This window comes from Schistocerca cancellata, chromosome 1, assembly GCF_023864275.1.
Source record: "Schistocerca cancellata isolate TAMUIC-IGC-003103 chromosome 1, iqSchCanc2.1, whole genome shotgun sequence".
Lineage (NCBI taxonomy): Eukaryota > Metazoa > Arthropoda > Insecta > Orthoptera > Acrididae > Schistocerca > Schistocerca cancellata.
The window spans coordinates 870,318,154-870,340,906 of NC_064626.1; the positions used below are offsets into that span (position 1 = coordinate 870,318,154).

At 40.6% G+C, this 22,753-nt stretch overlaps 1 protein-coding gene across 2 annotated transcripts in view; it reads left to right on the top strand.

Moving 5' to 3' along the window:
• Window positions 1-22,753, top strand: part of LOC126189981 (F-box only protein 21-like) — a 104,507-nt gene that overhangs the window by 6,021 nt on the left and 75,733 nt on the right. For both annotated transcript variants that reach the window (XM_049930983.1, XM_049930984.1), the window contains exons 4-6: window positions 1,574-1,843; window positions 19,714-19,847; window positions 20,439-20,592. In XM_049930983.1, the coding sequence (XP_049786940.1) occupies window positions 1,574-1,843; window positions 19,714-19,847; window positions 20,439-20,592 (558 nt within the window). The remainder of the gene's footprint in view (window positions 1-1,573; window positions 1,844-19,713; window positions 19,848-20,438; window positions 20,593-22,753) is intronic.

Consider the following 22,753-nt stretch of genomic DNA (forward strand, 5'->3'; position numbering starts at 1 on the left):
TCACAACCCACACTATCTGGATTCTTCCTACCAACCATAGTTTTTCCAAGTTTTGTGCAGATGAGAACTTTCCCTACAGCATATTGTTTGTGAAGCCCCTCTGGCCTAAACCTTCGCTAGTCTGTCCCCACCTATCTGTTCCCCTTTGAGCTCCCACTCCAGTACTACACGCATCCTCTATCCCACCAACACACTAAAAGGCCTTCCCCTTCCCACATTTCTCTCCTTTTTCCTCTCCCCTTTCCTTCTGACTGCCCCCCCCCCCCCTCCCCAATGCCCTTCTCCACTCAGCGCAGCCTCCTGACACAGCACAGCATCTAACAGCTCTATCTTGTCCCACCAAGTCCCTGCATGTACCACCAGGCAGTGCTAGTATCTTCCCTTACCCATACCCTGCTATCCCTTCCCCACACATCATGCTGCCTCCTTACCCGCACCACCCAACCCAGCAGATTCCTGCTCAGTCAGATCACACACAGTTGGGCTTTAATGTACAGCTGCCGTGTGTGTGTGTGTGTGTGTGTGTGTGTGTGTGTGTGTGTGTGTGTTGTTTTAAATTTGAAATAAGATGAGTATTAAGTAAAACCTGATTTCCGCACATCTTCTAAGTCTCGCAGACTGCTTTCTGTTTGATATTGTGTTGTTCAAATAGCCTAAGAGTATCATATGAACTATACTGTGTTGTACATTTACATATTCTATCACACATTTGTTATTGCTTCTTAAATGAAAATGTTTCAGATTTTTGCCTTTTTCCACAACTGTGAGTTTTATTTCACTTATGAATTGTTTAAGGAATGATAGAATAACTTTTTCTTTTAAAAGGGTGTTACGTATTCTTGTTTTATGACATGTTCTTTGTCTTTGAGGATCTCCTCATTATGAATGTATGGAGCTAAGTATACTTAATGTAATATGGGCTGAAACGTGATGTGTTGTTGCTATCAAGTTTGTTGATAGTACACTCGGGTGAAAATTTGAAGCATGTTTTTGTGATGTTTTATCTATATTTGAGGGTATTGTAAGAGAAAATGACATGGCATGAAATGGTGAGGGATGATCCTAATGAAGGAATGTCCAGGGGTGCCAAGACTTTATAACCTACTGAATTGTTGATCAAACAGTAAATTTTAGCTAACTGTGGAATAATCATTAAACACTGTGGTAAATGAAAAAGTCATCTGCAGCTACGAAAACTACTGAAGTAAAACTAGAGTTCACATACAACGATATTGGAGTTAGGAATTTCATCTGAGAAATCCTGAGCAAACCTTTATGGTGAAACAAAGTTGGTCCCCTATATTTGTCGCTGCTATTTAAACAAGGAAGAGTTCTCTCTATATTGTACTCCATATGTAAAGTGTGTTTTCATTGTGCACCATGGGAGTGTATTTTAGTGAATATAAGACCAGGAACATTGCATTATTCTTTTAATAAATGCATTGTAATGTGTAATCTTGGGGACTGTTTTATACACATATATTTTTAGTTGAATTTTTAACTCACTTTAATCAGATAGTTATTTGACTGCATTTTATGTTATTCATGTTCCATGATTTACATTGTAATACAGGTTCCATACCAGTCTATTGCTACACAGCTTGATTCAATAGCTGCTCGTGCTAAAGAAGTATTGCAAGAAGAACACCCAAATCATCCCCTTTTATCAGCATCTGTTGAGGACCTGCACCGTTTCCGGGAGTGCAATATTCCAGATAATCAGTGGAAGCCAAGTGAATCACAAGAAGTCCTCAGTGCTGTATGCCATGTTCTGTTCCAGGAGATGGGATTCCATGGCAACAGTACGATGTATTATTCTGCAGATAATTCTTACATTGACAAGGTAAATATTTGTAGTTTTTCTTCACATGCAGAAGGCTGCAACTCAAAAATTAAAGGTGCAAATTTAGAGACAAGTGGTTTGCTCCTGTTATGATTGGTGAATTTTGTGTGCTCACAGTTACAGTTACTGGTCATTATGAAATATTGAATATTTTTGTTACAAATGTTAATGCATGTTCCTAGAACCTGTTGAGAGGGGAGAGGACAAAAAAATATTTTTTTTAAATTGCTCTTTATTCTAAAGCCTTTTCATCTCTAGATTCAAATAACTTGAAATTAACTTGCAAAGTCTATTGGTAAAATGTAGCTCAAATTAATTACCTTCAGCAGTTTGCTTAATGATGCTTTGGCTAATTCTCCATTAAAAAAGGAAAAGATTAAGATGTTCTGCTTTATGAACTGAGTCTCTGTTAGGCCACGTAGCTCTCAGCCATGTTGCAAAAAAGGCAGCAACTCAGCCATAGAAATTTTGTCATCTGCAATTTGTTGGGAATATTACACAAGAGAGATAAAGGCTGCATGCCAAATAATGGTGTAAGTATTTCAGCCTGAAAGCGTACTCTTCATTCATAGATTCTTTCATATTTTGTGTTCAGTCAGTTTCATTGTGAAAGATATCTTCAGGGATGTGGACACATTAACTACTAGCTACTTCTATGAAATATAGTAATGATAAATTATGACCAGTGCTGATCTTACACAGTGATAATTATGGGAATTACTGCTAGAGTACTTTGTACATGCTTATAAATACTAGGAGAACAGCTTTGTAAGAAATGTACTGCTCTTCTGCCTATTCTGCTCAGCTGTTTTTTATCTAATAGTTCAGACAAAGCATTTATGCAACACAGACCTCTACAATCCAGACGCTCCTATGTAGTGCGCAATTGACCACTGCATGTCATGAGGCCGACTGCCCATATAAAAAAAGAGGCTGAGAGTATTGTGTTTCCAATAGAGAAGCGGTAATAGAAGATTGGGTCAATTAGGAGGTCTCTGTAACTTTGAATGTAGATTAGTCATTGGATACCATCTGAGCAACAAATCTGTCAGCGAAATGTCATCCCTTCTAAAGATGACAAAATAGACTGTTCGTAATGTGATTGTGAAGTGGAAATGCAAAGGAACAATTACAGCTAAAAGAGTCCAACACTGGTGGACAGGGACTGCCAAGCATTGCATTGAAATTGGCTAAAGGAATTGCTTGAGAGTTCCAAAGTGCTACCAGCAATCCAGCTGACACAGGGACTGTAAAGAGCTAAAAGGAATGTGGTACAATAAACCACAAATTTCTATAGTTGGTGCTAAGCAACACATGAGGTGATGTCAAGAATGATGCCACTCGATGGTGGATGACAGGAAAAGTGTGATTTGGAGCGATGAACTGGGCAATACCCAGTGGCAATCGAATGGAAGGGTTTGGATTTGGCAAATGATTGGATAACATTACCTGCAGTCGTGTGTAATGCCAGCAGTGAAGTATGGTGGTTTTGGTGTTACTTTATAGGAGTGTTCTTCATGGCTGTGATGTCTGTTTTTAATATTAAGAAAATGCTATATGAGGAAGGATAAGAACACATTTTATTATTGTGTGCTGCATATAGTAAAGAAACAATCCAGAGATGATGACTGTATCAGCATGACAATGCAGCCTGTAATAAGGCATCTGACCGAGCAAGGTGGCAAATTGGTTAGCACACTGGACTTGCATTCGAGGGAATGATAGTTCAAATGGGCCAACCTGACTTAGGTTTTTCGTGATTTCCCTAAATCGCTTCAGGCAAATGCTGCGATGGGGTCTTTGAATGGGCACTGCAAATTCCCTTCCCCAGCCTTTCCTAATCCATGCTTGTTCTCCATCTCTAATGACCTCATTATTGTTGACGGGACATTAAACATTAATGTTCTCCAATAAAGCATCTGTGGAGCAATGGTTTGTGGATAATAACGTTCCTGACATGGACTGGCCTCTCCAGAGCCCCGACCTGAACCCAGTGAACCATCTTTGGGATGAGTTAGAACATCAACTTTGCTTCAGATCCTGGCATTGGGCATCACTACTTTTTCTGGCTTTGGCTGTTGAGGAAGAATGGGATGCCATTCCTCCACGTACATTCAGACACTTAATTGAAATGCTTCCCAGTAGAGTTCAAGCTGTCGTAAAGTTGAAGGGTGGGCACACCCCTTGTTAATTCCTACTAATAGATAGATGTCCAGATTCTTTTTATCAAATAGTGTATATACTGGTAAAGTCAAGATCTGCTCAGATCATATCATTATAGTTAAACGAAATTTTACAATCAAGGGGCTAATTATTCTCGTAAATTATAAGGCTGGCTAATCAGATATTCTGTTACTTCTTTTTTTGGTATTTGGGTGTTTCAAACTTCCTGCCTGATGTATACAGCAACCTTTTGTGTATACTTTTGCACCATAATATAAAACTGTATTCTGAACACTAAATACAGTTACATGATCTCTGTTTTTATTACTGGTATTTAAGTTCTCAATTGCAGCTTTCAACTTATTCACCAGAGGCCTTGAAGAGACTACATAAACAGTTTGGTTATGAACTTCATGCAATATTCTTACTGCAGATTTTTGTAAAATGGTCTTTGGCCTTAATTATAGTGCCCAAGAAGAGTATTCCTGTGGGCAGTGTTGAGCGAAAGTATGCAACCTGTGCTAGCAGTGCTACCAGCAGGCAACAGAATGGGATATTTCTTAGTGGAAACAAATCAGAACTGAGCTTTGTGGTTAACTTATCCACCTGTGGTGACACCTCATTTTATTATTATCTGTGTTGAAAAAAGGCACTGTTAGCACTGTTAAAAGTAAAACATTCACTGGGGCTTCATGAACATCAGGGAGCTGAAGTGAAGATTGGGAAAACAAGGTTGTGGAGTTTTATTGCTGCTCCATTGTGAAAGTTCATGGTAATTTCTCCTAAGGTGGTCAGCCACTGCCCAAAAAATGGACAGTTGAAATGACAATTGGTTATGATGAGTCACAAAGCTGGTGGCGGGTACGCTGAGGGCAGCTTGTTCATTGGAGAACAAAGATTGTCAGTCTAAATTTAAAGGTCACTGTGAAGATACAGATCACCCTTTCTTGAGAAATTCTAGCAGTGTTTAGAATTATGAGGGTGAGGAAAAATGAATTGCACCAGGAATACTAACAAGGGAAATGAATGATGCTGAATGCTTAAAACCCCTCAAAAATGCATTAGAATACAATTCCCCAAAGACACTGGTATGAGCCATTTGCAAGCAAATTGAAGCTGTTGTGTGCTAGTGCCTGTAGGCCAGGCCTGGCTACACTGTGACAAACTTCAGACAGACTGGGTCTGCAGGCCACATGTGGACCTGGCTCAGCCTGTCTGCTTCGCTCGTTCCTTCCTGGAAATACTTGCTACAGTGCAACATTTTGTTTAGTATTGTGGTATGGGATTTTTCAGGCGAGAAAATGCTCTTTGGTCTGGGAGAATTGTCTTATCAGCACTGTTCACCCTAAGCTATTTGTTCATGGAATGATGAAAAGGAAAGTTCCTATGCACCATAGCGGAGATGCTGAGTCGCAGATAAGCACAATAAAGAGTGTCGCGTGCCCCCGCCCCCCTCCCACACACACACAAACAGTCTCAGGCAATTGAAACCACACTGTGAGTGGCAGCACCAGTGCATGATGGGAGTGGTGACTGGATGGGGATAAGGAGGAGGCAGGTGAGGAGAGGGGAGGGATAGTATGTGGGAGGTGGGATGGGCAGACAGTGAAGGGCTGCATGTTAGACGAAGGGCAGGGGAGAGGTGGGGTTGGGGGAGAGGGGGAAGTAGTGGCAAAGGAGTGAAGTAAAAAGACTGAGTGTGATGGTGGAATGATGGCAGTGTAGTGCTGGAATGGGAACAGGGAAGGGGCTGGATGGGTGAGGACAGTGACTAATGAAGGTTGAGGCCAGGAGGGTTACGGGAACATAGAATGCATTGCAGGAAGAGTTCCCACCTGTGCTATTCAGAAAAGCTGGTGTAGGTGGGAAGGATCTATATGGCACACTGTGAAGCACTCATGGAAATGAAGGATGTCATGTTAGGCAGCATGTTCAGCAACTGGGTGCTGCACTTGTTTCGTGGCCACAGTTTGTGGGTGGCCATTCATGCGGACAGACAGCTTGTTGGTTGTCATGTCCACATCGAATACAGCACAGTGGTTGCAGCTTAGCTTCTCGATCACATGACTGGCTTCACAGGTTAGCCCTGCTTTTGATGGGATAGGTGGTGATTGTGACTGGTCTGGAGTAGGTGGTGGTGGTGGGAGAATGCATGAGACAGGTCTTGCATCTAGGTCTATTACAGGGGTATGAGCCATGAGGTAAGGGGTTGGGAGCAGGGGTTGTGTAAGAATGGACGAGTATATTGTGAAGGTTTGGTGGACTGAGAAATACCACTGTGAGAGGGTTATCATTTCTGGGCACGGCGAAAGGTAGTAGATACCCTGTCAGAGAATATAATTCACTTGCTCCTTGTTTACCTTTCGTCATGCCCGAAAATGAGATTTTCTGTCCACTATCCTCCCCACCCCGCCCACAGTGGTATTCGTTGTCCACCAAACCTACACCGTCCTTACACAACCCCTTACCTCATGGCTCATATGCCTGTAATGGACCAGATAGAAGACATGTGCCATACATCCTCCCATCACCACCTATTATAGGCCGGTCACAAACAGCACCCATCCCATCAAAGGGAGGGCTACTTGTGAAACCAGTCATGTCATCTACAAGGTAAGCTGCAACCACTGTGCTGCATTCTATGTGGGCATGACAACCAACAAGCTGTCTATCTGTACAAATGGCCACCGACAAACTGTGGCAAAGAAACCAAGTGGCTCACCCTGTAGCTGAACACACTGCTAAACATGATATACTTCATTTCAATGATTGCTTCACAGCCTGTACCATATGGATCCTTCCCACCAACACCAGCGTTTCTGAATTGTGCAGTTGGGAACTCTCCCTGCACCTGCAATACATTCTACGTTCCCTAACCCTCTTGGCCTCGACCTTCATTAGTCACTGTCCTCACCTATCTAGCCTCTTCCCTGTTCCTATTCCAGCACTACACAACCTTCATTCCACCACCACACCCAGTCTTTTTACTTCTCTCCTTTTCCACTACTTTGTGTTGTGTTTTGTTGTGTTGTCTACATCTATTGTTGATGAAGGCCTTAATGGCCGAAAGCTTTATTTATTTGTGACAGTCTTTTTGTTGTGCCTGTCTGTGACTCAGCATCTCCACTATATGGTGAGCAGCAACTTTCCTTTTCCTAATATTGTTACACTCCATCCTGGATTTTCCATTGTTTGTTCGTGGTATGAAGCATGTTAACAGGTCTGATTACTATTTGCACTAAAAGAGGCAGTCTAGTGATCTGTCATCATAAGGTTTTAAAAATTTATTTGAATTACGAAATAAAGGGATGAAAATTCTCAGCGTATATAATGCAACTGCATAGGTGACAGGTATTGCAGAGTTGTTATGAAACAATGTTACAATACCAAGTAGAAAGAGTTTAAAGAATTAGCTGACAATGAAAACAGTGTTTGACAAAAAGGATTCATTGTTCTGTACACCAAAAAGCACTTTGTGCTAAATTTGCAGGCATGCAGCACTTGATGAAATTAGTGATATGAATAGTAAAGTTTTCATAATCACACCCATTGTTATACTGTCAGTTGTAGCCATTTTCAGTGGAGTGGAATATGGAGATTTTATATATTACTGAAAAGTACATTGATCAAGTGAAAGGGCATGCCTCAAATTACTTTTAGATTTAAAATTCGATGTTATTGAATGTATGAACTAAGAAAAGAGTGCAGGAATGAAAAGTAGAATTATTAGAATGGATTGGAAATGTCACATTTAAATTGGAATTGATTGCACACTGTCTATAGTAAGACATTGCAAGGTGAAAATTTTCTTACTGATTTGATTACAACAAATTTAAAGAGACAATTCCATTATAGAGCACACACATACTGGAAAATGCATTCCAGTTCACTTAACTTAACTGTCATGAGGTGAAAATGTGATGTTTAAAGGCTTCATTGTGGCCTTGAAAGAATTAAAAGAATAGTTTCGTGAAAATTTTGGGGTCGCTGCCATTCTGATGGCTGTTTTCAAGTTTGTTTTGTGTTTTTTTTTGAGACTGTTTGCTGTTCCACTTGAAGGTGTCCCTGTGGATTGCAGATATAACTGATTGACTTGCTAAGTAATTCCTATTTTAATGACAAATCCTTTTGCATTAAAACTGTCCACATTGCTTTTCTCAGGTACAGTTTATATTCTGAGTCGTGGTCACCTTTGTGCTCATACGGCAAAGACTACCAAATCCAGGGGTAAAACCCAATGGGACTCAGGGCAAGTAAGGCTAGCAACCTGCTTCCCTGGTACTTTAGGTATGATGCTGGCAACAACCAGAGCAAAATGCCTCGGACCTTTGGAGGTGACGGAGTCCCACCTCTAACTGACAAACCAGGGACTCCTAAGATACGACTTGGCAAACAAATGGTAATGAGATGGGGAGCTATTAATATCAGTGGGGGCTACTCTGGGAAGAAGGTAGAGCTGGCAGAGGCTGCAAGTAAGATGGGGCTGGACGTTTTAGCTATTAGTGACATTCGGGTGAGGGGTGAGAAAGAAGAGGAAGTGGGAGAATACAAGGTCTACCTGTCAGGAGTCAAAACAGGAATAGCACAATGGGGTGTAGGGCTTTACATCAGGAAAGAAATGGAACCCAGCGTAGTTGCAATAAGGTATGTAAACGAACGACTGATGTGGATAGATTTGACAGTGTCTAGCAAGAAGATTAGGATTGTGTCAGTATATTCGCATTGTGAAGGGACAGATCAAGATAAGATGGATAGTTTTTATGAGGCACTCAGTGATGTAGTTGTTAGAGTAAAGGACAAGGACAGTGTTCTGCTCATGGGTGATTTTAACGCCAGGATTGGAAATCGAACAGAAGGGTATGAAAAGGTTATGGGTAAATTTGGAGAGGATATGTAGGCCAACAGGAACGGGAAACAACTCTTGGTTTTCTGTGCCAGTATGGGCTTAGTAATCACAAACTCCATTTTTAAACATAAGAACATTCACCGGTATACTTGGGAAGGCAGGGGAACCAGATCTGTCATTGACTATATAATAACAGATCAGGAATTCAGGAAGGCTGTGAGGGACACACGTGTATTCAGGGGATTCTTTGATGACACTGATCATTATTTAATCTGCAGTGAAATTGAGATTGTGAGGCTGAAAGTGCAGGAGGTCAGGTCCATATGTAGGAGGATAAGAGTGGAGAAACTTCAGGATAAGGAAATCGGGCACAAGTACATAACAGCGATCTCAGAAAGGTACCAGTTAGTTGAATGTAGTCAATTACAGTCATTGGAAAAGGAATGGACAAGGTACAGGGACACAGTACTAGAAGTGGCTAAAGAATGTCTTGGAACAGTAGTGTGTAAAAGTAGGATGAAGCAAACAGCTTGGTGGAATGATACAGTCAAGGCAGCCTGTAAAAGGAAAAAGAAGGCGTATCAAAAATGGCTACATACCAGAACCCAAGTAGACAGAGAAAGTTATGTTGAAGAAAGAAACAAAGCCAAACAGATAATTGCAGCATCCAAGAAGAAATCGTGGGAAGACTTTGGAAACAGGTTGGAGACTATGGGTCAAGCTGCTGGAAAACCATTCTGGAGTGTAATTAGCAGTCTTCAAAAGGGAGGTAAGAAGGAAATAACAAGTATTTTGGACAGGTCAGGAAAACTGCGGTGAATCCTGTGGATGCCTTGGGCAGATGGAGGGAATATTTTGAAGAGTAGCTCAATGTAGCTGAAAATGTGATCAGTAATGTTTCAGATTTCGAGGTAGAATGGGATAGGAATGATGATGGAAATAGGATCACATTTGAGGAAGTGGAAAAAATGGTCAATAGATTGCAGTGCAATAAAGCGGCTGGGGTGGATGAAATTAAGTCGGAACTCATCAAATACAGTGGAATGTCAGGTCTTAAATGGCTACGCAGGATAATTGAAATGGCCTTGGAGTTGGGACAGGTTCCATCAGACTGGACAAAAGCAGTAACCACACCAATCTTTAAACATGGAAACAGAAAAGATTGTAACAACTACAGAGGTATCTCTTCAATCAGCGTTGTGGGTAAAATCTTCTCAGGTATTGTTGAAAGGAAAGTGCGAGTATTAGTTGAGGACCAATTGGATGAAAATCAGTATGGGTTTAGGCCTCTTAGAGGTTGTCAGGACCAGATCTTTAGCTTACGGCAAATAATGGAGAAATGTTATAAGTGGAACAGGGAATTGTATCTATGCTTTATAGATCTAGAAAAGGCATATGACTGGGTTCCTAGGAGGAAGTTATTGTCTGTTCTACAAGATTATGGAATAGGAGGCAAACTTTTGCAAGCAATTAAAGGTCTTTACATGGATAGTCAGGCAGCAGTTAGAGTTGACAGTAAATTGAGTTCATGGTTCAGAGTAGTTTCAGGGGTAAGACAAGGCTGCAACCTGTCTCCACTGTTGTTCATATTATTTATGGATCATATGTTGAAAACAATAGACTGGCTGGGTGAGATTAAGATATGTGAACACAAAATAAGCAGTCTTGCATATGCGGATGACTTAGTTGTGATGGCAGATTCGATTGAAAGTTTGCAAAGTAATATTTCAGAGCTAGATCAGAAATGTAAGGACTATGGTATGAAGATTAGCATCTCCAAAACGAAAGTAATGTCAGTGGGAAAGAAATATAAACGGATTGAGTGCCAAATAGGAGGAACAAAGTTAGAACAGGTGGACGGTTTCAAGTACTTAGGATGCATATTCTCACAGGATGGCAACATAGTGAAAGAACTGGAAGCGAGGTGTAGCAAAGCTAATGCAGTGAGCACTCAGCTACGATCAACTCTCTTCTGCAAGAAGGAAGTCAGTACCAAGACTAAGTTATCTGTGCACCGTTCAATCTTTCGACCAACCTTGTTGTATGGGAGCGAAAGCTGGGTGGATTCAGGTTACCTTATCAACAAGGTTGAGGTTACGGATATGAAAGTAGCTAGGATGATTGCAGGTACTAGTAGATGGGAACAATGGCAGGAGGGTGTCCACAATGAGGAAATCAAAGAAAAACTGGGAATGAACTCCATAGATGTAGCAGTCATGGCGAACAGGCTTAGATGGTGGGGTCATGTTACACGCATGGGAGAAGCAAGGTTACCCAAGAGACTCATGGAGTCAGCAGTAGAGGGTAGGAGGAGTCGGGGCAGACCGAGGAGAAGGTACCTGGATTCGGTTAAGAATGATTTTGAAGTAATAGGTTTAACATCAGAAGAGGCACCAATGTTAGCACTGAATAGGGGATCATGGAGGAACTGTATAAGGGGGGCTATGCTCCAGACTGAACGCTGAAAGGCATAATCAGTCTTAGATGATGATGATGATGATGATGATGAGTTTCCAGTTCTCCATAATGAGGTTGCAAATGTGCTACAATATTTTGAGCAACATATTTGTGTGGAAAGACCTTTTATCAATTATGAAACCATATTAATCATACATGACAACCTGAGAGAAATCGCCTGTGGCTGCCCATATGCTGACAGTTTGTACCAGATAAAAATTATGTTATGCTTTCAGTGCACTGAAAATAATACTGAAGATCTTTTTTGTTTGTGACCTATGTTGTTGGAGCATGTGAAATATAACACCAAGTTGTATGCAGTGCGACTGCATTGGCATTTAAATGGTCCTCCCCCCCCCCCCCCCTCCCTCTGCTCAAGCCCCCTCAGGTTCAGACAGCATGATATGATGGTGGGGAAAGTGTGTAGCAAGGCTGAGTGCTATGACACTCATTTCAGGGCATGACTCATAAGCCAAATTCATAGCCAAGCCAGCTTTAGATGGTGGCATATTGTACCTGCAGTGGTGAGTATTTACTTAGTTGTGTGCATAGTATACCTGCAGTAGGAGGCCATCTTTTGGAGTGCTCAGTTGCGGATTAAGAGTAAAAAGAGTGTACGTCATTAACATGATGTGAATTAATCCCAAGAATGTTATCAGAATTTCAGACATAAAGTTGCAATGTGCTAATTATGGAAGTTTAATTGGAATTTGAGTCACGGGCATGGAGATCATAGTAGGTTATTAGCATATATGACATACAGCTGAACATCAAATCCTTGATTTCAATGGCTGCTTCACAACCTGGCCCATGTGGGTCTTCATCTCCACTACCAACTTTTCTGATCTGTGCAGATTGGAGTTATCCTTACAACACATTCTCCTCTTCCAGAATTATCGTGGTGTCAACATAAGAGTATTTACTGTCACCACACCTTCCATCCAACAGTTTCCACACCCTTTTTCCTATCAACCCCTCCCAGTTCATGTCTCCTCACTCCCATTGTACACCATTCTCTGCCAATACACCCACTGGACTCTTCCTGCTGCTTCAGTTACACAGTTCATTTCTGGCTGGAGAGAGTGGTCATGGTGCATGATGCTCAATATGTGACAGTATTACATTGTTTGATTTTTGCCTAACAGCTTTCCTTCCATCCCACAACCCAGTGATGTTTATTTTGTTATTACTCACTGTCTGTTCATTATCGTCCTTCCTGTGTATTTAAATTGCTTTACAAACTGGAACTGCTCTGATTTCCAAGCAACACTGTACCAACAGTCTCGTCTACACTCAACACACCACTGTGTGACAATGTGGATGGTCAGGGCAGTATCTCTGCCAGCTGATGGTCATAATTATTCCTGTTGATCACATTTCTTCCCTCGTCTTTCTCTGTTGTTGTCTGTTATTTTCCTCTCCTACCTATGACACACCAATTTGTGAATGTTGCCTTAACCAATTTCCCCCACCCCTTCTCTTTCTCCTCACTTATCCCACCCTGCACATATTCCCATACTTCATCTGTTCTGCCACTTTTACTACGTTTTTTACGAATTTGTGTCTTTTATGTATCTGTATGTATTTTTACTTGTCGTTTTGTTATTTCGTCTTCCCTCACAACTGCTACACCTTCATTTGCCCATTTGCTAAATCATTTCCTGTTTCTCCAATGCCATCCCTGCCTCAGTGGATCCCTTTTCTATGTTTCTGCACCAGTTCAGAAGAGTATTCCTTCTCCTAGCTAAAATAATCATAAATCTTGTTCTTTAAATCTTCTTAAAGCATGAATCCCCAATGGCCTAGCTGGATTCCACCCTTCCTTTCACAATGACCTTCACCTTTCCAGTTTCTGCCAACCCTGTCCCTCGCAAACCTGGTTCTGCGAAAACACATCCATGACCCAGGAATCCCAGGAATTTTTCTGCTCCCTCTGTAAGATACTGCTGCTCTGTAATCCCTACTACATACATCCCATCTCTGAAATTGAGTCCCGTGTTCTTCAGCACCTGGAAGAGCATTCTAGATACCACCTCCATAAGTTATTCAGCCTGCTGACATCCTACTGCTTCCTTGAGGCACCATTATCCAGTCCCTATCCTACCCATAGTGTTCCTCCTCATCAACCTCTCATAACACCTGCCTAACTGACGTTTTCAACTTGCTGCTTCCCCAAAACTTTCTACCAATACTTGACTAAATCCAGAGCTGAAAAATTCCCAGAATACTGTTGTTAACATCTCCACCAAAATCTTCAGCCCCACAGAAGTTTGTCCTATCCAGAGGCCTAACATTTAGCCTCATACCCAAGGTTAACCATTTTGGACTTGTCAAACATCTACTTCCCTTCTCCTAACCCCTGCAATGGAAACGCTTCTCTGCCATTAGTCCCTCCATCCAAAGCCAACCTAATTCCAACAATGAACCCTACCTCTTCTAGTTCATACCATCATCCAGCTGTGATCCTCTCCCCTCACCCCCATGTAACCACCCCCTGGTCATGTTCCAGGAATTTCTTATCTCCAACTTGGGCCTCGCTGTCCTTCCTCAGGATCCTTCCTAAGAACACTTAAGCTTCCAGAAGAAGAAAGGACAGCCATACACAGCCTCGGAACAGATACCGACCTGATAATTCTACCTGTAGACAAAGGTTCCACTACTGTCATTATGAATGCCCGTGATTACCTGGCAGAAGACCTTAGCCAGATGTCTGAGTCCACTACCTATAAACTCTGTCATAGTGATCTCATTCCAGAAGTAAAACATAAAATTTCCCTCCTCATACAACACAACCCCACATACATGCTTTCTACATGCTCCCCAAAATCTGCAAACCCAACACTCTAGGAATTGCTATTGTAGCTGGATATTGTGCTCATTCTGAAAACATTTCGGCCCTCATTGTCCAATACTTCCAACCAGTTGCCCGAAATGTAGCCTCCCATGTCAAGTATAAGAACCACTTAATTCACAGACTCTCAGCCAACCCCATCCCTTCACCTCCTGTGTCCATACTCATGCCACTTCCATATACATGAACATACACTGTGTCCATTGTGTTGCAACTATTGAACACTACCTTTCCCAGCATCTTTGAGGCTACAAACCCAGTTCCTCATGCCTCGTACACCTTAACAACTTAATTGTAACAGAATACTACTACTACTACTTTGAAGGCTAGGTATACAAACAAATCTGTGGCACAGCCATGGGCACCCAAATGATACCCTTGTAGGCCAACCTTTTTATGGGTCATGTAGAGGAAACCTTCCTAGCCTTCCAAAATCCCAAACACCTTGTTTTCGTGATCTGATCCTGTTCAAATCAGTGTGCATCATTCCTGTATGTTGACTTTTTCATCTCTGATGGTTCCATCCACACCTCTGCCCACATTAAATTCACCAACCGTCAACAGTATCTGCATTTCAACAGCTGCCATCCATTCAATACCAAAAGATCCCTCCCATACAGCCTGGCCATCCAGGTATGTTATATCTGCAGCGACAAGAACTCCCTTGCCCAGTATGCTGAGGGTCTCTCAAAGGCTTTCATAGACAGACACTATCCCCCACACTTAATCCGCAAACAATTTCCCAAGTCATCCTCACACACTCCCAAATCTCCCACCACCCCCAAGAACCAGCTACAAAGGAGCACTCATCTCGTCACCCTAATACCACTGGGACTGGAACAGTTGGATCACATCCTTTGTCAGGGCATTGATTACCTATCATGAGGCCCTAAACTGAGGGACATCCTACACAAAATCCTTCCCACCTCTCGTGAAGTGGTGTTCAATCATGCACAAGGAAGTATTCTGATAACCTGTGCTTGTTGAACCTGTCTAGTGTCTAGTACAGACCTATGAGTCCCCACTCTGTGAAGTGGTTTCTCTGGAAATAGTTTTCTGTGGTTGTCTGTAAATAACTCACACGAAACAAAAACTTTTAGAATCAATACTTGGGAAGGCCAGTACCAATTTTTATCTGTATCATGTAGGTAGATGCTTTTTGTCATTAAAAAATCACACAGTGTTGTCAGAAATGACAAAAAAACGAGGTACTGTATTCTCACAGTAAAGAATTATAAATCTATTTTTAATTATACTTCAGATGTTTACCATGATTTTATATGAATCGTTATACCTAACTGCAGCAAAAGTTTCATCCAAATTTGGTGTTTCTGAAATGAAGTTATCTCCTAGGTTTTTTCAGTGCGATGAAATGAATATTGTATAGGATGTAGAACATCCAAAATGCTTATGAGGTGACGAACTGCAGCTATAGGGAAAGATTCTCATCTGGTCGACGTCTTTGATGTCTGTCTGTCTTGTGTTCCTTTGAGTGTGTGTGATGAGGATTATTGAGAATGTTCCTCGGAACATTCAAATTACCAATTTGCTAAAAATTTTGATTTTCATTCTTCTAACAGACAAGTTGCACCTGTAAAGCCAACTATTATGACAATTATTTATGGTGCTACAATCACATTCATGGAGTTAAATGAGCACAATTATTGTGAAAAGGGTTTTGCACTTGTCACCCTTTGGTGTGTAGCACTTTGTCAGTGTCTCTGTGTAAGTTACCCCCCTCCCATTTTAGTACAGGACATTTTAGTCAGGAGTAAAAGATGTATCTTAAATTTAATGTAAATGTAAATACTTCAGGAGCCATGCCCAAATGAGGGCTACCCTGCCCAAGATCCTCCCACCTTTCCTGAAGGGATATTCCACCATCCACCCAACCTACACAATGTCCTGACCCATTGTGACAGTGACCTGCTTTATTTCTTAATTGATTGTCCTCAATGTCGATGTACTGCGTTGCTACATTGGCTGACAAATGGGGTTTGTAATTTCGACACTGACTACTGTAAATAATGTAGCAGACAGGTGCACAGTTGCATTTCACGGTTCTTTACTTTCACTGTTCGAAACCCCCCCCTCCAATAATATACAGTTATATGGCCAGTGTGCTATTGTTTAACTTTAAAAAAGCCTCATTAATAGTTCTCAGGCAAACATCCACATACTGCTACGATAGATTACTGTTGAACACCTACAAGCAGTAAAAACCTAACCACACATTTCACAGTCTTTCAGATATTACAGTACATATTGAACAGACACTGTCGTTGGTTTAACACACTGCATAATTGTTAAACTTATTCCACAGTTAAGTTGATGCATTGTTGTTGTTCCAGCCAACACAGGTTCTTGTCTGAAACTCGGCCGTGGACTAACTGACTCGGGACCAGAAATCGGGCCCTTATATAGCCTTACAGTAATAGGTTCTGAAACTATACATTGTTCAAAGTTTAATTTACAGAAATTACAATTAAAACTTAATTCATTAAATTAACTGAATACATCAAAAAATTGGTTCTTTTTTATAGTTTCTTCTACTAAAAGGGTTAAGCTGAATTATTTGTTTAAATCATGAAATTAACATATATAGTTACACAAACCATACTTTTGACAAAACTGTTAATTACTTTGGAATTAAGGGCTGGCTTCGCTAACGTGTTTTCAAATAGAGCCAGATAGATCCTTCAAGAATACTGTTAGTTGTTCCTCCAAATGTTTATAATTAGTACAGAATTTATATTTATTTGTAAGTCAGCAATAGAATTTAAGTTACGAAACAATTGCTGATCTCGCTCTGTAATGAAAGATACTAACTAGTAATAGTGAAAATAATTTAGAAAATAAATTACATACATAAAATCAAGCTCAAAATTAGACCTGGTGTTATATTCTTTAGAACTGAGGCCCACTCTTTCTCATCTAGGCCCAATCTTTCTCATCAAGACCCAATCTTTCTCATCTATGAAAATGTAGATTATACTCATGTATGTTAAGGGTAATTAATTCAAAATGAAAAAAAGAATTTTAAGGATACAGATGGCAAAACAAGAGGGGAAGTAAAAATATCCCAGCTTGTTTGGTCACACTCCCACTCTCGACTCCCAACCACAGGAATCATAGCCTTGTGGAAGACCCAGATGCAAATCCTACCAGATTCACCGACACTGCACATCCCACTCAAGTCCTGTCACAGTCATAGCCTATACCATCAAAAGCAAGACCACCTGTGGGAGCTGCCGTGCCATAACTAGCTCTGTTGCAATTACTGTATAGCATTTTATGTGGACATGACCACCAAGCAACTTTTCACCAGAATGAATGGCTGCTGCCAAATTGGTCAAGGACAAAGTTAACCGTGCACTGACACAGCACAGTGCTGAGTATAACATGCCAGAGTTCAGTGATTGTTTCACATCTTTGTCACCTGGATTCTTCTCTACAGCACCAGCTTTGCTAAACTACGTAGATGAGAGCGATACTTGCAACACACCCTCCACTCCTGTAACACTTCTGGTTTCCATCTCCACTAACCCACTGTCCCCACGCGCGTGCACACACACACACACACACACACACACACACACACACACACACACACACTGCCTGGACAAAGGGTATATTCTGAAAGCTAGCTTATCTCGTCTGTTGATTACTCATCACTTCTACTATTAGGTAAATCATCATAAATTTAGGTTGACACAGTGTGTAAACACTGGCAGAATACTTGTCTGCCTCATTGATCTGGTAGGATGGAGAGCTTAATGTTTATTGGTAGAATTGTAGGCCACCTGTGTGCTTATTATGCATGCAGATAAAAGGCAAACAGTGATATTTCAGATAGTTGCCACAATTACAGAGGTAGCAAGGCTGATCATGCTTATTCAGTAGTGCAATTACAAACTGGCGGTAGAAATATGGTAGAAATGTTTTATGTAAAAAGCAATAATTGTAACTTTTTAAGTAGAAAATAATAGTGACTTTCGAAGCTATACATTCCTCTTTTTAAGAGGGGCGAGGGCGGGGGAGGGGGGGAGAGAGGGAGAGATAGAGGGGGGGGGAGGGGTTGTGTGAGTGAAGTGGGGGGGAAAAAGGGAAGGGCTCTTACACCTTAGTGGGAGAGTGACCTGAATTCACTCCCCTGTCCAATCCTTTCTGAACTTCAACCAGTCCCCCCTCCTTCCCTGAGGAAGGAGTGTATAGTTCTAGTAGCAAGATATAGTGCTTCTCATGTTACGTGTTTCTATTAGGAATATTGAGAGTTGTGCCTCCTGAAAGTTAAGTACTGACCAGTCTTCCTGTCTCTTTGCAAAATTAAACAATGGAAAATCCAGGCTGGAATGTAACAGTACCAGAAAGGAAAGTTGCTACTCACCATTTAGCAGAGATGCTGAGTCGCGATAGGCGCAATAAAAAGATTCACACACTCTTAGCTTTCAGCCATTAAGGCCTTTGTTAGCAGTACACACACACACACACACACACACACACACACACACACACACACCTGCAGTCTCAGAGAGCTGAAACTACACTGCTAGCAGCAGCACCAGTGCATGATGGGAGTGGCGACTGGGTGTGGGTAAGGAGGAGGCTGGGGTGGGGAGGGGGAGGGATAGTCTGGTGGGAGTGGCAGACAGTGAAGTGTTGCAGTTTAGACGGAGGGCCCTCCCCCTATTCCTCCCCCTCCCCGCCCCAGTCTCCTCCTTACCCCCACCCAGTCGCCACTCCCATCATGCACTGGTGCTGCTGCTCGCAGTGTAGTTTCAGCTCTCTGAGACTCTCTGTGTGTGTGTGTGTGTGTGTGTGTGTGTGTGTGTGTGTGTGTGTGTTTGCGCTACATGGTGAGTAGCAACTTTCCTTCTCTGGTTTTGCAATTTTAACAAGCTTTTTTAATTTAATTTTCAGATTGTATGTGGTGGCTTTCAAATATACGTAAGATTTAATTAAATGTAATACACAGTTCACACAATCGGTGTTCTAGAAAATAAAAATTTGTTGTATGGATGCTATTAACATTTAGTTTTGTATCCTGCCTACCCTAGAACCTGGATTATTTATGTAATCAGAAGAGTGTTGTAATTTTTTTGCATAGTTCTGAAAATAATGCACAAAAGTGTATTATTATGCATGTACCATTACCAGTGAAAAGAGAAAATCAAAATACCTCTTCTTTCAGATACAAATTAGAAGCCTTTATTATTGGGGCCATCCTTTGATTTTCTATTGCAGTCCAGATCTACAAAGTTGCATTTAGTGTAAAGGGAATGGAAAATGTGTAAATTGAAATAGGATGTTCCTTAAATATCTTCCTATTAAAAGTGCACGTGATTGATACTATATAACTGCTGCTCAGATTCAGCCCATAAGCAGAACTTAGGTATATTTGTGATGTTCTATTACTTTTAGGATACTTTTTGCTTGGATCAGGTAATGTGTCCATGTCTTTGAATTACTTATAAATGGTACTCACAATGCTTCGATATTGTAATTGTGTGTTATCAGTTCTTAATATATAATTATTGCTTTTTCACAAACCAGGTACTGCAGTATCGACGTGGCATACCCATTACTCTGAGTATTCTGTTTGAAAGTATTGCGAGACGCCTGGGTGTGAGGTGTGAACCAGTTAGTTTTCCTGCACATTTCTTATTGCGATGGAGAGATCATTATGGGTCAGTATTGTGTTTTATATTCTGTGATTAGTTAAAATGTCGTATTAACATCAGTGGTGATATTACATTGATTATTGTGGAGTAACTTTAATGTGAAGGTTTTGTGTTGCTAGTGTTGGTTGTGTTAGATATCAGTATTAATTGAGCCGGCACTAGGTTGTTTGTGGCATTGCAAAACTCGACAAGCAGTTGCAGTAGGCATTACTGAATGCTTTGTATTGGCCATTGCTTGTTCTGTTGTTTTCAAATGAGTGAAAAGGCTGCTGTAGCTATATGGAACATTGTAAGCAACTCTCTCTCTCTCTCTCTCTCTCTCTGTGTGTGTGTGTGTGTGTGTGTGTGTGTGTGTGTGTGTGTGTGTGTGTGTGTGTGTGTGAAGGGGGGGGGGGATGATCTAGAATATGTACATGTGAGTGTGTGTATACATAGATGTTGTAGAGTGCCTGCTTAGTCCTCCACTACAGTGTGAGTTTTCCTGATGGAATCTGTTGTTTGTATTCCACTTTGGATATCACAGTACCAAATAATATGAATATGGTTTGACATTCTTGCATTGTGGGTCTGGGATGTTGGTAATTTGGATTTTTACAGAACTGATACTGCACCAGATGGTGGTAGCCCAGTCTATTACATAGATGTCTTCAATGGTGGACAGTTCCTCACAAAGCGCAGCTGCCCTCGGTACTCATCAGACATCCCCTGTCCCATGGGAGGACTTACCTTTCAAGCTGCTACTGCTCAACAGGTCTGTTAAATCAACTATTGATCGCTGATAGCCATCAGCATACAGAATATAAATGCTGCTGCCTCTGTATAATACAGGCCATAAAATAGTAAGAGTGTTCAAAGCAGGTTTCTTTAATACCTGAATTAATTGACATTTCCTGAAGTACTTGATACACTTAGATACACTGGTATGCTCTCCAGGGCTTGCAAATATTCTTTTAGCTGCATTTCATATTCCTGACATTTTAATCTCCAAAATCTTCTTATGTAGTGAACAAGGTGCGAGCTTAGTTTTAAATAAGATCTAGAACATATGACTTCCAGTTTCATTCCTGTCAGCATTTAACATTGTCATTAATTTTCTCATTATGAAAATATTGAAGGGCAATGTATTTTAATTGTTAAAAATCATACAAAAGCAAAGATCTCACAAAATATTTTTTATTCGTGACAACTGGTTTAAACTGTCATAGCTGTCAACTTCAGGACTTAATTTTTTTTTTTAAGTAGGCCTAAAACATTTTCACTTTATGCTGGACCTCATGAACAAGATGTGAAGTTGATAAAACTCACCACCAGTCTGTCATTGCTAAAATATTGAAAAACACACAGCACGTTGCCCAGCAGGCCATGTCCTTGTACATATTTCTCACAGAAGCTTGTACTTGATACAAATATGGTACACAATAGCACATATGTTTACATATGCTGGACACATGCTAAACAGTGCAAATCCACTTTAAATGGCCTACAGTAGCACATCTATTTACATATGCAGGACACATACTGAACACTGCAAATCACTTTAAATGGCGTATAGGCCATTTATTGTGGATTTGCACTGTTTAGTATGTGTCCAGTGTATGTAAACAGATGTGATATTGTGTGCAGTATTTGTATTGTGTGCAGTATTTGTATTGTGTGCAGTATTTGTATTGTGTGCAGTATTTGTATTGTGTGCAGTATTTGTATTGTGTGCAGTATTTGTATTGTGTGCAGTATTTGTATTGTGTGCAGTATTTGTATTGTGTGCAGTACTTGTATTGTGTGCAGTACTTGTATTGTGTGCAGTACTTGTATTGTGTGCAGTACTTGTATTGTGTGCAGTACTTGTATTGTGTAACAAGCATCTGTGAGCAATATGTATATGGACATGGCCCTCTGGACAATGTGCTATGTATTTTTAATATTTTAGCAATGACAAACGTCTTTAATGTGCTGGGTTGTATCCACTTGACTTCTTGTGCATGAGGTTGTGTAAAATGAAAATGTTTTACTTAAAAAAAGTTAAGGCCTGAAGATACAGATAAGACTTTTGAAACCAGTTGTCTTAAATAAAAAATATTTTGTGCTATCTTGGCTTTTGAATGGTTTTTAACAATTGAACATATTCTGTTCCATTTATTGCTTTTTCTCACGCATTACTTGTACTTGTGGATGAAGCATTTTGCAGTAGTTAATTTATTTTATTTATATTTATTTATTTATTTATTATCTTTTATTGCATACAGTCACCAACTGGTGACTTTTGCAAATGTCATAGCATTTTTATACAATTTTTGTGCAAACAGTAGGAATTTGCAATTCAGATGTACAAGAAGTCTCTTACGGGTGATGCACTTGGCACTATATGGTGCAGTACTTCATAATGCAACATACAGTTGTTACATAGTATAGGTATTTGAATTTACAAGAGTTAGGCCTGCATTTAAGAATAGCTACATTTTAATATCAGTATTCATTCAATGAGTACAAACATTTGAGAGTTAAGAATGATTTTAATTCCCTTTTGAATACTTTACCTCTGTGGCATCTTATAGCACTTGGCAGTTTGTTAAACCACATGTGGCCACTAATCCAAGGACTATGATCTGTTGTCTTCAGTTTAGTTCTGTTTCTGAAGAAGCAATCTTTTTGTCTTGTGTTATGGGTATGCACACCAGAGCACTTGGTTTCATTATTTTTATGGTCCACAAAGAATGTTATTAATTTGTACAGATACAAGGAATGACTGTTAGATATTTATGTTGTACAAAGTTTTCCCTACATGAATCTCTGTATTCTAGTCGATACATGGTCCTGATTGCTCTTTTCTGCAGTGTTAGGATTCTGTTCATGTGTCTAACAGCAGCACATCCCCATACCTCTATTCCATAATTAATATATGCAAATATTGTCCC